Source organism: Chiloscyllium plagiosum, unplaced genomic scaffold, assembly GCF_037043375.1.
Source record: "Chiloscyllium plagiosum isolate Xiang-an unplaced genomic scaffold, Cpla_swu_hap1 HiC_scaffold_2, whole genome shotgun sequence".
Taxonomy (NCBI): Eukaryota; Metazoa; Chordata; class Chondrichthyes; order Orectolobiformes; family Hemiscylliidae; genus Chiloscyllium; species Chiloscyllium plagiosum.
Window position 1 is genome coordinate 3,625,694 of NW_028270140.1, and position 17,485 is coordinate 3,643,178.

General features: G+C 41.5%; 1 protein-coding gene across 5 annotated transcripts in view; it reads left to right on the top strand.

The window, feature by feature from the left end:
* The window catches only part of dock8 (dedicator of cytokinesis 8), a 301,292-nt gene that overhangs the window by 111,757 nt on the left and 172,050 nt on the right, over positions 1–17,485 (top strand). For all 5 annotated transcript variants that reach the window (XM_043718191.2, XM_043718205.2, XM_043718201.2 and 2 more), the window contains 6 exons: positions 1,477–1,543; positions 7,155–7,304; positions 9,118–9,198; positions 14,238–14,394; positions 14,511–14,647; positions 16,190–16,283. In XM_043718191.2, the coding sequence (XP_043574126.1) occupies positions 1,477–1,543; positions 7,155–7,304; positions 9,118–9,198; positions 14,238–14,394; positions 14,511–14,647; positions 16,190–16,283 (686 nt within the window). The remainder of the gene's footprint in view (positions 1–1,476; positions 1,544–7,154; positions 7,305–9,117; positions 9,199–14,237; positions 14,395–14,510; positions 14,648–16,189; positions 16,284–17,485) is intronic.

Genomic DNA, 17,485 nt, shown 5'->3' on the forward strand with positions numbered 1-17,485 from the left:
GCAAGACCCGTCTTGATGGCAGGAGAATCTCACTCCAGCGCTGATACTTTTCACACACAGTGTAATGATTTTCTTTCCAGGCAGCAGAGAGTTATCAGGGAAAGGGGGTTATTATTTATTAAAGGCCTTATTAATGCCCCAACTCAACTTATTATTATTCAGCTTTCTGTCAACATCAGTAAGACATTTGACATCAGTCGTCGGACCCACAACTTGCTCTGAAAGGGGGGAGGGGGGTTTGCTCACTGAGGGCAGTCGGAGATCTGAGGAAATCTAGAACTGAGGCTCCATTCCGCAATCATTCAGGGTAGGCTATGGGGGAGGGGTATGTTGGGCAGTGCAGACATCACCACCAAAAGTGGTGGAGGGGTACAGGCTGGGTTTCTACTGAATGCCAAGAAGCTGAGAGTGCAACGTGGAACTGGGATGGGAGGAGGCTCCAAGGCCTGCAGAGACTGTAAGATGATGATGAGGTGGTCACGCAGCTGGTACAGCCCCTTCTCCATGTTACAGCACAGGCTGAGTGTGTGGGTGGGCAAGGATGGAGGCATTTCCCTCATTCTCAGGGTGGAGCATCTCTCCCTGGAGAGAAATATGCTCAGCTCTCAGGCTGCACACTCCATCACTGGTCACTCTTCTGTGATTGAAGAAACTCAATCATTCCATCCGTTCGCAGTGTTGGTCATTTGCACCGCGAGCCTGCGCCCAGCTGCTTGGTCACTGTCATTGCCTTCCTAAGAAGGTGAGGACAGATCTAGGAGGACCAGGACTAGGAACACAGCCAGGAGCAGCAACAGGGGTTCTGCAGAGCCTGAGGAGCACCAGCTCAGAGTAAGGATAATGCCGCAGAACCCCTCAGGATACAGCATCCCCCCCATTCTCAGACCTCAGAATGGAAATCCCTCCAAATGAACTCAACACCACTCGGAATTAGCTGAAAAAAAAACAATAAGATTTTGCCCTCTGCTTGACTTGCTGTCGATTTGCAGTATTTTTAAAATTTATTAACTAATGAATGGTATCATGGTTTAAATATTAGCATATTTACATGGTGCTCCTTTGGTATTATTGATGTTATTTTGTCAATGATTAAGACCATCTACCATAGTTTCCAACATTATGACACATTCTTTTCCAGTTTACTGTGGTATTCATTTAGTATCCCTAAATAATTTGCAAGTTCAGATAAACAATTATTATTATTGTTGCAGTTAGACATATATGAATTTGAGAAGACTGTTTAATGAAATTAGTGAATGCAAAATGTACTTTAACTATTCAAAAATGAACTCTACTTAAAAGCAACAGCTGCAAATGTTCATGGATTTTTTTTTTTGGTTTAATGCAGGTTGATGTTATAATCAGGTTTTGTTATAACAAGTAGAAGGAATGTTTCTTAAACACAGCTGGTTTGAAACTCGTGAAAACTTGTTTCTTGTAAATTTCTCACTTATACTCTTGTCCTTTCCCTGACAGGTTTGAAATTGAAGTGGAACCACTCTTTGCCAGTTTAGCCTTGTATGATTTAAAAGAGAAGAAAAAGGTAATTTTGAAGATGTAAACACTATTTATAAAGGTTATTTGAATACTGTATGCTGTAGCATAAACTGACCTTTCGAATGTAAAAATACTAATTGTTCCATCTTTCCATTAATGTCCCCAGTATCAATATGCAAACATTCTTAATTAAAAAACTATTTATTTATGAACAAAATCATTCCAGTTTTATTTGTAGTGAAACTGAAATTGAACTAAAAACTGAAGAAAAACACAGAATTAGTAAACGCTGAACAACCCATGTCTAAAAACATCTTGCCTAGTTTATGAATAAGCAATGGTTGTATTTTGTTTTTTTTAATCTTTGATTTACTAAATAAAGTCTCACTAAAAGAAGTATTTACACATGTCTGTGATCAGATGCAATATAAGCTCCTGTAGACACTGGAATTTCCTGTTTTATCTTGCCTTATTTTGCTGGATCAAAATTTTGGGTCTTCCTCCCTAACTGCACTATGGATATGCCTTTTACCACACTGACTGCAGTAGTTCAAGAAGACAACTTACCATAACCTTCTTAAAGCCAATTAGCAATGTTCAGTAGATGATATTCTAGACAGTGATGCACATGTTTCATGTAAGATTTATTTTTAAAAATTACATTCAACATTCCAACCACTTTGTGATAGCATTATCAAACAAAATGTGATACTTCTGCCATAAAGCTGAAGACCATAAAATAAAGGAGCAGAATTAGACCATTCAGCCCATCAGGTCTGCTCTGCCACTCAATCATGGCTGATGTGTTTCTCCACCCCATTCTCCTGCTTTCTCCCCATAACCTTTGACCCCTTTACCAATCAAGAAGCTATCTGGCTCAGTCTTAAATACACTCAAAGACTTGGCCTCCACAGATTAACCACCCTCTAGTTGAAGAAATTCTTCCTCATCTCAGGGTTGTCCCTTTACTCTGAAGCTGTCCTCATCTCCGACTGGTGGAAACATCTTCCCCACATCCATTCCATCCAGGCCACTCAGTATTCTGTAAGTTTCAATGAAATCCACCTTCATCCTTCTAAACCCCATTAGGTACAGACCCAGAGTCTTCAATCATTCCGGATATGACAAGCCCTTTATCACTGGGATCATTCTTATAAACCTCCTCTGGACCCTTCCAGTTCCAGCACATCCTTCCTTAGATACCGGGCCCAAAACTACACTATTCCAAATGCAGAATGACCAGAGCCTTATACAGCCTCAGCAGTACATCTCTGCTCTTGTATTCTAACCTTCTTGAAATGAATTCCAACATTACCAGCAATCCTGAACTCAGACTCCAAGTCATTTTGATGCTTCAGAATCCTTCCCTGTTTAGAAAATAGTCTATGCCTCTATTCTTACTACCAAATGCACACTTTCACACACACTCTATTCCATCTGCCACTTCTTTGCTCACTCTCCCATTCTTTCCAAGTCCTTCTGCAATCTCTCTGCTGCCTCAACACTACATGTCCCTCCACCTAACTGTGCTATATGCAAACTTAGCAACAATGCCCTCAGTTCCTTCATCCAGATCTTTAGAGTCACATACTCATAGAGATGTACAGCTCAGAAACAGACCCTTCAGTCCAGCCCGTCCATGCTGACCAGATATCCCAACCCGATCTAGTCCCACCTGCCAGCACCCGGCCCATATCCCTCCAAACCCTTCCTATTCATATACCCTTCCAAATGCCTTTTAAATGTTGCAATTGTATCACCCTCCACCACGTCTTGTGGCAGCTCATTCCATACACATACCACCCTCTGTATGAAAAAGCTGCCTGTTAGGTCTCTTTTATATCTTTCCCCTCTCACCCTAAACCTATGCCCCACTAGTTTGGACTCCCCCACCCCAGGGAAAATACCTTGTCTATTTACCCAATCCATGCCCCTCATGATTTTATAAACCTCTATAAGGTCACCCCTCAGCCTCTGACACTCCAGGGAAAACAGCATCAGCCTGTTTAGCCTCTCCCTATAGCTCAAGTTCTCCAACCCTGACAACATCCTTGTAAATCTTTTCTGAACCCTTTCAATTTTCACAATTTCCTTCCAAAAGGAAGGAGACCAGAATTGCACGCAATATTCCAAAAGTGGCCTAACCAATGTCCTGTACAACCGCAACATGACCTCACACCTCCTGTACTCAGTTCTCTGACCAATAACTGAAAGCATACCAAACACCACCTTCACTATCCTATCTGCCTGCAACTCCACTTTCAAGGAGCTATGAACCTACACTCCCAAGGTCTCTTTGTTCAGTAAGCCTCCATTAAGTGTACAAGTCCTGCTAAGATTTGCTTTCCCAAAATGCAGCACCTCGCATTTATCTGAATTAAACTCCATCCGCACTCCTCAGCCTATTGGACCATCTGGTCCAGATCCTGATGTACTGTGAGGTAACCCTCTTCGCTGTCCACTGCACCTCCAATTTTGGTGTCATCTGCAAACTTACTAACTATACCTCTTATGGACGAAAAGCAGTGGACTCAGCACCGATTCTTGTGCCACTGCACTGGTCACAGGCCTCCAGACTGAAAAACAACCCTCCATCACCACCCTCTGTCTTCTACCTTTGAGCCAGTTCTGTATCCAAATGGCTAGTTCTCCCTGTATTCCATGAGATCTCACCATGCTATCCAGTCTCCCATGGGGAACCTTGTCGAACACCTTACTGAAGTCCACGTACATCAGGTCTACAGCTCTGCCCTCGTCAATCCTCTTTGTTACTTCTTCAAAAAACTCAATCAAGTTTGTGAGACATAATTTCCCATGCACACAGCCATGTTGACTGGACACTGACCCAGTTCAGAGTGAGCAGAACCCCTGAACCCCTGTTTGTATCTGTCAGCCAGGGCTCCCTCATTGCACCAGATTAACAGCCTCAATCAGAGAACTCAGAGTCAGAGGTTCCCCCTGACTGACCGCGTTCCAGTCACTGCACAGTGTTCACAACCATTGCATTGGGTTATGAGTGAACCAGGACGCACATAGGAGAATGGGACAGGGGCCAGGAGCAAAGGTATGCCATTCGGCCCCTCAAGCGTGCTCTACCATTCAATAACATCACATCTGATTTGGTTGTGCTTCGAATTCTACATTCTCATCCTTCCCCAATAACCTTTGATTCCTCTGCCCAATAAGAATATATCCCCAGTACTCTGTTGTATCCAAAATATTCACTGGCCCCACCTCCACTGCCTCCTGAGGTAGAGTGTCCCAAAGTCTCACAACCTTCTGAGAGGAAACAAAATCTCTCCATCTCTGTCCCAAAAGAGCAACCCCTAATTTAAACACAGAGCCTCCCTGTTCTGGACCCACCCACAAGAGGAAACATCCTTTCTGCATCCTTGAAAAAGAATGTTTCCTCTTGTGGGTGGGTCATATACACTTCACCCTTCCAAACCCCAGTGAAAGCAGGCCCAGTCTGTCCAACCTTTCATCATAAGTCACCTCATCCATTCAAATTTTGTGGACCTCCTCCAAACTGCCTCCAATGTATTTACATCCTTCCTTAATTATTTTAAGGAAGACCCAAACTATCCACTGTTTTGGAGGTGTGGTCTCACCAATGCCCTCTAGAACTGAAGAATAACATTCTTAATTTTATCTTCAGTCATTCTCATTATTAAAGGTGGTATCCCATGATCCTTCCTGATTCCATGCTGTATTTGCACCCTGACCTGTTGTGGCTCATGGGCTCAACCACCCGAGCTCCCTCTGCATCCAAACTCTCTCTACACCCAAGCTCCCCTGCACCCAAGCTATCTCTGCAACCCAGTTCCCCCTACACCCCAGATCCCACTGCTCCCCAGATCTCAAATCATCCCAGATCCCTCTACATGTATAACGTCAATTATGGTGGTGTCAGCACAGATATACTTACAAGTTACTTATTAACTCCATACACACACAACCCCACCAGTTATGAACTCAAAACCCAGGGCCCAAACTTACACAAAAAAAATTTTAAAAATACTACATAAATCACTGCTTACACCACAACATTAACCAACAAGCATACTTGTGCTCAACAACCCATCTCATCTGAAAGATTCCGGCTGCAATGATCTGATTCCCCCAGTAGAGGGAGATAGTGGCAGTGTGGTAATTTTATTATATGAGTAATTGGGAAAGTCATTCCAGTGATCTGTAGGAATGAGTATAAGTCCTGAAGAATTCAAATAAGTCGTTTTAAAAAAATGCAATTAATAAAACAAACTAGTATGAATAATGGTGACCATGTCATTGCACCAATGTGTTTGGTTCTCTCATATTCATTCAGCAGGGAAATCTGCCATTCATGCCTTGTCTGCACTACATGTGACTCCATACCCCATATATTTGATGCTTCTCTGCCCATCGGCATGGCCCAGTATGTCACAGAGCTGATGTGAGTGTATCATGACTGAAGATAGCATGTTGCTGAAAATGTGTTGCTGGAAAAGCGCAGCAGGTCAGGCAGCAGCCAAGGAGCAGGAGAATCAACGTTTCGGGCATGAGCCCTTCTTCAGGCATGAAGATAGCATATTGTTGCTTTTTCAAGGATTGTTAGAGATAGGCAATAAATAACAGCAATGCTGGGAATTAATAGAGAGAACTAATGAATTGAAACAAAAACAGAAATGGCTGGAAAAGCTCAGCAGGTCTGGCAGCATCTGTGAAGAGAAATCAGAGTTAACGTTCCAGATCCAGTGACCCTTCCTCAGGACTGAATTGAAGTGACAGTCTGGATTACGTGCTGAAGTATGAAGTATCCCTTTTGGATCTGAGGCAAGAATTGTATCAAGGAAAGACGCTGTGTCAAATACATTGAAAACTTAGATTAGATTTAGATTAGATTACAGTGTGGAAACAGGCCCTTCGGCCCAACAAGTCCACACCGACCCGCCGAAGCGAAACCCACCCATACCCCTACATTTACCCCTTACCTAACACTACGGGCAATTTAGTATGGCCAATTCACCTGACCTGCACATCTTTGGACTGTGGGAGGAAACCGGAGCACCCGGAGGAAACCCACGCAGACACGGGGAGAATGTGCAAACTCCACACAGTCAGTCGCCTGAGTCGGGAATTGAACCCGGGTCTCTGGCGCTGCGAGGCAGCAGTGCTAACCACTGTGCCACAGTGCCGCCTTTGACGTTTCGTTTTGATGATTATCCTGAAATAATTATCACCCAGGCTCCTTGCTCCACATAGCTGAAACTTCAGAGGATTGCTGATCAATGTGGAACTATTGCTCAGCGTATCTTTGAAAGGGGGGAACAAAATTTGAGTTGGTCAGAGAAGGAAGCAATGTTACTTTAGTCTCCACATTACAACTGAGAGAATTGGGCATCTTTCTTTCTGCTGAAGTCAATCATCCAACCTTTCATATCTTCTGGCATTCATTTCTAGTTAGTTTAATCAACCGGTTCAGACATATGATGTCACATCTTCGGGGCAGGTGGGACCTGAAACCAGGCCTCCTTGTCCATTGTTTTCCTTTATATCCTGACGAAACACATCTTATTGGATCCAGCTTGGTTCCCCAACACTGAATCTATCAAAAATTGCGGTAATTTTATTCGGTACTATTTCTTCACTGAAAGTTGATGTCTTTTCTCTTTAAGATTTCCGAAAATTTCTACTGTGATTTGAACACTGACCAGATCAAAGCCTTTCTTCGTTCTCACACGAATCAAATGGCGCCATCCAGTCTGAGTAGGTCAGCCATCTTCTCCATCACCTACCCTTCTCCAGACATCTACCTGGTCATTAAGGTGAACTGCTTATATTAATTTGAGTGTGCTAACTAAATAGTTTGCTTGACTACTCTAGAGACTATGACTAGGATTTCCTCCTGGAATTCATAGAATCATAGAATCCCGACAGTGCGGAAATAGGCCATTTGGTCTAACAAGTCCACACCGACCCTCCAAAGAGTAGCCCTCCCTGACCCATTCCCCTGCCCAATTACTCTACATTTCCCCCTGACTAATGCACCTAACCTAAACGTCCCTGAACGCTACGGACAATTTAGCATGGCCAATTCACCTAACTTGCACATCTTTGGATTGTGGGAGGAAACTGGAGCACCTAGAAGGAACCTACATAGACAGTTGCTTGGGGCTGGACTCGAACCCGGTTTCCTGGTTCTGTTAGGCAGCAGTGCTAACCACTGAGCCACAATGCTGTCTATTGAGCCACCTTGCCATCCATTATGCAGGATATGGCAGGAAGTTCTTCTTGAGCGACCCCTTCAGATCTTTGGTGGTCCCTGCCAATTCCTAGACTTTCTTTGTTCAGGGCAAAGTTGTCAAAATTGAGTTTAAGTCAAAAGTATAGAGATAAAACAGAAAATGTTGGAAGGGATCAGTGGAAAAGACAGCCTCTGTGTAGGGAAGAGAGTGAACGTTTCAGGTCATGCCTTTCATCACAACTGTGGGCTGAATTTTCCCAGCTGTTGATCAGTACGGACAATGGTGGGAAATTTAGGAGAATTGCAGTAAGGAGATTCCTGACATCAACAACCAAGGCAACTCTAACCAAGTGTTGAACAGCTAATTCCTAGTGATCAGGGGGAGACCTATTGCAATGTCATATCACCTCATTGATAAGCAATTTCCCATTCCCCCACCAACCAGATAGAAACTAAGCAGTAATACTTCCTGACAAGAAAGTCGGAGCAGTAACCTGACAACTCACTGCTTGTTCTTCTGGGTCTCCATCTTGGACACCAGTCACCAACATCTCGAGGCATGCTCCATTGGCAGTGACCACACATGTCCCTTTAGGCATTAGGGCCCTGTGAGCAAAGCGAGGTGTCAATTCTGAGATGTCTGGGGTAATTAATAAGAATTGTGCACGGCAGCTAGAGACCTCTAATATTTGAGAGGGTGCAGAGCTGGGCATTAAAGATGGTACCACTGCCAGGAATCCAAGGTCATTGGAAGAATGGTGAGTACTTCTGCCTGTGGCAAGTGGGAGAATATGATGAATGGTGTATCTTGGGGAATGGTGCGGGGATAATGAAGTAAATTTGGGAAGATATTGTGAGAAAACTCATGAGTCATAAAGAGAAACCTTCCATGAAAGTCACCAAAATTGACGCTTGGCTAATTTATCGTTTAAAAAGTCAGCTCTGTGCTTTGACTCTGTGTGTTGATTTTAATCTTTTAAACAATCTATTAAAGATAATTAAAAAACAGAAATTGCTGGAAAAACTCAGCAGGTCTGGCAGCATCTATGGAGAGAAATCAAAATTAATGTTTGAGTTCAGTGAACTTCTTCTTTAGAAGAAGTGTTGTGAAGAAGGCTGACCATGGAGTTGAAATGTTAGCTCTGTTTCTCTCTCTACACATGCTGCTAAACCTGCTGAGTTTCTCCAGCAGTTTCTGTTTTTGTTTCAGATTTTCAGCATCCACAGCTCATTGTTTTGTTGAAAATAGTAATTATTTAAATTGAAGAGAAAGATAAAGATATAATCCAAAAAGAAATTTGTATGTTACTTAAGAAGGTACTTGTCAAATGAATTCTTACAATAAAACACTTGTGCCTTTACTATTTGCTTATCACCTGTTTGTTTTCTTTTAGATTGAGAAAGTCCTTCAGCAGGGAGATATTGCAGAATGTGCTGAACCATATATTGTCATGAAAGAATCGGAGTCTGCCAAAGTAAATCATATTTTCATATTTTTCTCTGAATGCTTACTTGTTAATGTACAATTTCCATTAAGGTTACACACTCCTGTACTTTGATACTTGAGTATATGTGACTCAATCAATATAGTAAAATAAAAATTAAAATCCAAGTCAAGGTTTCCCGTTAGCTATCAGTCGCAGATTTACTCATGGAAGGTGTGCATGGATGGATGTATCATAATCCTAAATCTTCAATACAGATTTTAATTCTTTATTACTATGGTAAATATTCAGTGGACAAGCTGAAAAATGTATTGCTGGAAAAGCGCAGCAGGTCAGGCAGCATCCAAGGAGCAGGAGAATCGACGTTTCGGGCATAAGCCCTTCTTCAGGAATCCTGAAACGTCGATTCTCCTGCTCCTTGGATGCTGCCTGACCTGCTGCGCTTTTCCAGCAACACATTTTCAGCTCTGATCTCCAGCATCTGCAGTCCCCACTTTCTCCTATTCAGTGGACAAGGCCAACATATGGGAAATGTAGTGATGCAGCAAAGACCATTTGCTGTCATGCTACATTCCTTTTTACTGAGTGTATAGAGCAGTGTCTTTGGAGGGCCGTAGAAATCTGAGGGGGAGGTATTCAAGATAGATGGTTACTCTATCCGTTTCCCTCCCAGTAAATTCCTCAAGCCTTTGGACCTTTTGGATGGTCCTTTTGTATGATGCTGTCGGTCAGAAGCACATTCTCTATTATTTATATAATGATGTGGAGGTTCTGGTGTTGGACTGGGGTGGATAAAGTTCAAAATCATACAACACTAGGTTACAGTCCAACAGGTTTATTTGGAAGCACTAGCTTTCAGAGCTACCTGATGAAGGAACAGCACTCCGAAATTTATATAATGAACTGTCCTGAACTGCATGCAAAATTCAATCTGTCACCTAGCCACTGTTTCGTGCCTCTTTGCATTTATATGAATTGCCTCTATATTTACAACTCTGAACCCTTCGTCTGGGGGCAGTCAGGAAATTGTACAACAATTATTGTAGATGGGTCTAAAAGAGTTAGTCATAGGGTCACAGAGTCATAGAGATGTACAGTATGGAAACAGACCCTTCAGTCCAACCTGTCCATGCCGACCAGACATCCCAACCCAATCTAGTCCCACCTGCCAGCACCCGGCCCATATCCATCCAAACCCTTCCTATTCAGATACCCATCCAAATGCCTTTTAAATGTTGCAATTGTACCACCCTCCACCACTTCCTCTGGCAGCTCATTCCATACACGTACCACCCTCTGTGTGAAAACATTGCCCCTTAGGTCTCTTTTATATCTTTCCCCTCTCGCCCTAAACCTATGCCCTCTAGTTCTGGACTCCCCCAGCCCTAGGACTGCTATAAGCACCACTCCCTATAATTGTGATGATATATGAACTTGTGAGAAGAACAGCTTAGGATCTCAAAGGAGTGAGACTCAACACTGTGTCCTCCTCAAAGTCTCTGCAGCAATGTCTATTGTATTGATGTAACCTAGAACATGGAAATAAACTATATCCCTGTTAACCACAAGAGACTCACCTATTTCGATGAAAAAGTGGTTTTCCTCCTCCTCTGGACTGAGGAAACTACAGGATCTCCTACACTTAAGAAGGATTGTGGCTACCTTCATTATGAGTTTCAGCTCATGCAACTGGTGAACTGTAGATTAAAATGTGCTTGAAACTCTACTGGTCAAGTTAAAGTTTCTGATGAAAGAGGTTTCCAAAGGTGTAATCTTCAAAGAGCTAAAAGAGAATGTAATAGAACTTAATTATTCATTTTGCTTCCCTTCCATTAAAAAGTATTTCTCCGCATACGCATGAGTGGTGACCTGGTGCCGTTTTATTAACGCAGATGAAAATGTTTTTATCACTTTTGAATAAGGGTGTCCACTCCTTAACCTTTTATTGGAACTTTTATGAGTTTATATTTATGTGTAAATCCTTTTCTTAGGTTATGCATTTTTCATATGAGAAATATTTTAAAACGTCCCCACTCATATCAGTCAACATTTCTGGAAAGTGTGAAAATAGATAAGGCCCCTGGGCCAGATGGGATTTATCCTGGGATTCTCTGGAAAGCTAGGGAGGAGGTTGCCGAGCCTTTGGCTTTGATCTTTATGTTGACATTGTCTACAGGAATAGTGCCAGAAGACTGGAGGATATCAAATGTTGTCCCCTTGTTCAAGAAGGGGAGTAGAGACAACCCTGGAAATTATGGACCAGTGAGCCTTACTTCAGTTGGGGTAAAGTGTTGGAAAAGGTTGTAAGAGATAGGATTTATAACCATCTAGAAAGGAATAAGTTGATTAGGGATAGTCAACATGATTTTGTGAAGGGTAGGTCGTACCTCACAAATCTTATTGAGTTCTTTGAGAAGGTGACCAAACAGGTGGATGAGGGTAAAGAGGTTGATGTGGTGTATATAGATTTCAATAAGGCATTTGATAAGTTTCCCCACAGTAGGCTATCGCAGAAAGTACGAAGGCATGGGTTTGAGGGTGATTTAATGCTTTGGATCAGAAATTGGCTAGCTGAAAGAAGACAGAAGGTGGTGGTTGATAGGAAATGTTCATCCTGGAGTTCAGTAACTAATGGTATGCCACAAGGATCTGTTTTGGGGCAACTGCTGTTTGTCATTTTTATAAATGACCTTGATGAAGGTGTAGAAGGATGGATTAGTAAATTTGCGGATGACACTAAGGTCGGTGGAGTTGTGGACAGTGCAGAAAGATATTGCTGGTTACAGAGGGACATAGATAAGCTGCAGAGTTGGGCTGAGAGGTGGCAAATGGAGTTTAATGTGGAAGAGTGTGAGGTGATTCACTTTGGAAGAAGCAACAGGAATATAGAGTACTGGGCTAATGGTAAGATGCTTGGTAGTGTAGCTGAGCGGAGAGATCTCCGATGTCCATGTGCATAGATCCCTGAAAGTTGCCACCTAGGTTGATAGGATTGTTAAGAAGGTGGACAGTGTGTTAGTTTTTATCGGTAGAGGGATTCTGTTTTGAAGCCATGAGGTCGTGTCGCAGCTGTACAAAACTCTGGTGCAACTGTACTTAAGAGTTTTACGTACAGTTCTGGTTGTCCCATTGTAAGAAGGATGTGGAAGCATTGGAAAGAGTTCAGAGGAGATTTACCAGGATAAATGCCTGGTAAGGAGGGAAGATCTTATGAGGAAAGCTTGAGGGACTTGTGGCTGTTTTCATTAGAGAGAAGAAGGTTGAGAGGTGACTTAATACAGACATACAAGATGATAAGATGATTAGATAGGGTGGACAATGAGAACCGCTTTCCTTGGATGGTGATGGCTAGCACAAGGGAACATAGCTTTAAACTGAGGGGTAATAGATATAGGACAGATGTCAGAGGTAGGTTCTTTACGTGGAGAGAAGTAAGGGCACGGAATATCCTGCCTGCAGCAGTGGTAGACTCGCCAACTTTAAGAGCATTTAAATAGTCATTGGATAAATATGTGGATGATAATGGAATAGTGTAGGATAGATGGGCTTCAGATCAGTTTCCAGGTTGGCCCAACATCGAGGGCTGAAGGGCCTGCACTGCACTGGAATGTTCTATGTTCTAACATAAGGAGATCAGCACAACTTGAAGATCAGCACATCCTGAATCAGTGTACTCGGTGGATTCCTGCAGTGGAGTTGTGGCCAATTTGTAGGCAATGCTTGATCCAATGAATTAAAACTTAAACTAATGATAACAATTGCAGAAAATAGTACAAAAGTGGGCTTCAGCAAAACTCAATTCCATTTCAAATTCCCTAATCTTGTATACTAGTTCAACCAATTCTGTACACATTGAACATGTTAGTGCAAGCGGAAAGAAGCAGAAAATTTAAAATACATTTCTTTTTATCTAAATTAATTAAATCCATTTCTCTGCATGGAGCAGCATTCTCTACCCGCCTACCAATTGCTAACACTTCTTCGCTATCCTGTCTCCTCCTCCATCTGTCTTATAGTTTACTGTCTCCTCAACATTAGTATCATCTTGTCTTGTGACTACATTCACACTTGTTTGCATAAACAGAGGGGTTGAGGCACAGATTTGTGAGCACAGCCCAATGCAACAACTTAAAAATATGTGGTTATCTCCCTATTTTCTCCTTTCATTCAACATGTATCCTATCAATGTTGATGCATTTCATTTAATGTCATATGTCTTCATAATATTTGTCTCAAAAGTGGTGGTTATTGAATCAATTGGAGCTTTCAACATTGTGCTCAATAGATTTTTGTTATGTAGTTGTACTAAAGCATGTAGAATGTTAAGATGCAGATGAAATGTGATCTAAGACTCTTGCTAATCTGTAAAAAAGATGTGAAACTTGAAAGGGTTCACGAAAGATTTACAAAGATGATGACTGTACTGAAGGGTTTGAGCAATAGGGAGAGGCTGAATACACTGGGGCTGTTTTCCCTGGAGCATCAGAGGCTGAGGGATGACCTTATACAGGTTTGTAATATCATGAGGAGTGTGGATAAGGTGAATAGCGCAGGTCTTTTTCCGAGGATGGGTGAGTCCAAAACTAGAGGGCATAGGTTTAAGGTGAGAAGGGAAAGATTTTAAAAAGGACCTGAGGGGTAACTTTTTCATGCAGAGGAAGGTGCATGTATGGTATGAGCTGACAGAGGAAGCAGTGGAGGCTGGTACAATTGCAGCATTTAAAAGGCATCTGGATGGGCACATGAGTAGGAAGAAAGGGTTTAAAGGGATATGGGCCAAATTTTGGCAAAGGGGACTAGATCAGATTGGGATCTCTGGTCGGCATGGATGGATTGGACCAAAGGGTCCATTTCCATCCTGTATGACTCTGTGACTCAGGATACTCAAATATTTTAAACCAATGAAGGAGTTTAGACACACATTCACTTGTTGTAACAAAGGACATTGAATAGTGCAACTGATTTGAAAAAGCTAAATGGCCTACTCGCATTTTAATATTCCTCGGAAATCATTAATGTGTTCCTTTTAGCTTACCATGCCTAAAGCATATGTTTTATTACTTTCCCAGAATAAAGACAAGATTGAGAAACTGAAATCTCAAGCAGAGAACTTTTGCCAGCGATTGGGGAAATACCGTATGCCGTTTGCCTGGGCTTACATAAACATCATGAACGTGGTCTCGACAGCATCAGACAGGGATTCAGTGGAGGTTGAAAACATCAATGGTAACATAGTAAAACTAAATTCTCACTGCAGCAGAATTTCAACTTTTGTTGTTCTCTTAAGAGTGTTACAAACTTTTTGTTGACTGAAGTAACTTTTTTTGTGATTCCCTGATAAGGTAAAGGAAACAGTGGAGACAAGAAAGTTTTCACACAACAAAGAAGACTTTCTGAGAGGTCAGCTTTTCTGGAGGATCAGTATAATCTGTCCAGTTTCAAAGCAGCCACAATTACCATCAATAATTTCTTCAAACAGGTATTTTTCAGCATTGTCTAGTTATAATGACGTTTCTGTACTACAAAAAAAGTAATGAATATAGAGAGTTACTTAGAGCAGGTGTGTTTATGGTTTTGGTATTTTTGATTAACACAGATATCTGTCATGGCACCTCAGACCACATGTAAAAGTAAAACCCAAGATGCTATTAATTTGCAAATGTCTACATACATCTAATTTAAAACAGAGGTGAGGTACTGGTGCATTATAGCCTCCAGCCCACAGAATACAGCCAAGACTAACCAGCAAGAATAGAAATAAGCCAAGTCACTTGGGCTATGAGACTTTGATGTCCAGGATTAAGGAACTGCATATTACCCACAAAGCATCTCTCTTTGTCTTGATAGCTTGCCAAACACTTGATATCATGCCTGGGAAGCAAATACCAAATCTTTCAAGTAGTTGCTGGACTTATTCCAAGGTTCCAAAAGATATTTCAACATGCTTTCAAAGTGATGGAACATCACAAAAGGTTTTGGTTTAAGTATTATAAGCAAATTAACTTTATGTAATTTACAAGCAGATAAGTAACAGACATGTAATATAGTTACCTACTTTGTTGGAGATGCCTTTCCACCAAGTTATTCTAAATGATGCTAACATGTAAATAACTGAGTGATTCTTTTCTCAAAAAGACTTGCCTGTGTTCCCTAGATTCAGACTTTAGGGAGGAACTCAGTCTCAGAGTCTTAGAAGCCTACAGCATAGATATAAATAGAATTAATTACATGTTGTTTGAACTATTTATCTGAAACTACTATAACAACCATCATTTTTGACTTGTGAAAGAGATATTAAAACGATTCTGGTTTAGGTTACTGTTAAACTTTCTCACGGTAATTTTCCTGGGCCTGTTACACCATTTTACTGTTTTTTTTCTGTTGATTGACTGAGGGCACTTGGAGATCCTGAGAAACCCCAGCAGATATTCTGTTCACTTACGTATGCTGATTCAAAGAGACATTAATCAAATCAAAACTAAATAAAAATATTTCATTTAACACCTCTTGCCTTTCCTGAAAGCACCGATAGTTGTACATTCACAGGAAATCTTTGGTAATTCATGCAACTGACTGGACAAACTTCATTTCCAGTTGTGGTTTGTCATTCGAGTTCCTTGAACTCATCTGCCTCATAATGTTTTGCAATTTGATTAAGTAAGTTCAATAAATAACATATAGCAGTAAAATTTATTAATAATTATTAGTCATCACAAAATAGGCAGAGCTTAGAACTGGTGACATTTCTTTTGTAAGGGACTGACTTTCAAATTTAAAATCAGTCCCTTTGATAATCTTTGGGTGGAAAAAAAAGTCCATTATTTCTCTGAATCAAACTCCAAATGAATGAGAAGTGAAGACAAAACAAATACAGGAACTGTGGGCTTGTGAGTGTTTAAGACAAAGTTCATATTTTTATTAAGTAAAATCTTTGGAATTAAATACGCATAATATTTTTAATGACCCTGTTTAACAAGTCTCCGATGGGCTTGGGTTGAGTTTTCTTTTGTGTTGTTTTCAGGAAGGCGACAGGCTAAGTGACGAAGATTTACTCAAGTTTTTAGCGGAACTGAAAAGGTCTTCTGCATCACTAAGGAGACTGCGGCCAATATCAGGTATCAGTTCTACTGATTTAAACAGCACCCAACCAGGAAGCCAACCAACATTTAAATTTAGAAATCAGAGACAAATCGAGCTGACCAGTTGAATTGACACCATGAAGCCTATTCAGATTATCTCCTGTAAATTCAAATTTGATCGAATGCTATTTTTTTAAAATGGGCTAAACATATTGAAAAGAAACAAAGGGCTTTGTTTTACAATGCCCAGCACAGTAATTGTATTTCATGGAGTTCCACGGAATGAAATTCCAGGCCCACCAAGGCACTGGAAGCTGGCCATACTGTGTTGACGAAGTTAGAAGGCTGCCTCCATTTATGAGACATCAGTATCTACTGGGACAGTTCATAACATGATTATAGCATGGCCCTCTGTGGCTCATCCCTCACCCACAGCCATGTCTTTCCTATCCAGCTCACCCTCCACTCCTCTTGTATCTTCCATCCTACCTCCAGTATTGACGAGATACTGAACCAATGGGCCATTTAATTACATTGGAAATCTTTGAAATGTTCCAAAAATGAAAAGGAAAGCGAGCTTTCAGCATATACTTTAGGGAAAAAAAGTTACCCACGTCATCATAAAGCAATAAACACAGCCAGTGAAAGTCGCATTGTCATAACTTTTAATACTCTTCACAATTCTTGATATCATACAAATAGCAGGTAGCTAGGATAGTGAAGAAGGCATTTGGTATGCTTTCTTTTATTGTTCAGAGTATTGAGTACAGGAGTTGGGAGGTCATGTTGCAGCTGTACAGGACATTGGTTAGGCCACTGTTGGAATATTGAGTGTAATTCTGGTCTCCTTCCTGTCGGAAAGATGTTGTGAAACTTGAAAGGGTTCAGAAAAGATTTACAAGAATGTTGCCAGGGTTGGAGGATTTGAGCTATAGGGAGAGGCTGAACAGGCTGGGGCTGTTTTCCCTGGTGCGTTGGAGACTGAGGGGTGACCTTATAGAGGTTTATAAAATTATGAGGGGCATGGAGAGGGTAAATAGGCAAAGTCTTTTCCCTGGGGTCGGGGAGTCCAGAACTAGAGGGCATAGGTTTAGGGTGAGAGGGGAAAGATATAAAAGAGACCTAAGGGGCAACTTTTTCACGCAGAGGGTGGTACGTGTATGGAATGACCTGCCAGAGGATGTGGTGGAGGCTGCTACAATTGCAACATTTAAGAGGCATTTGGATGTGTATATGAA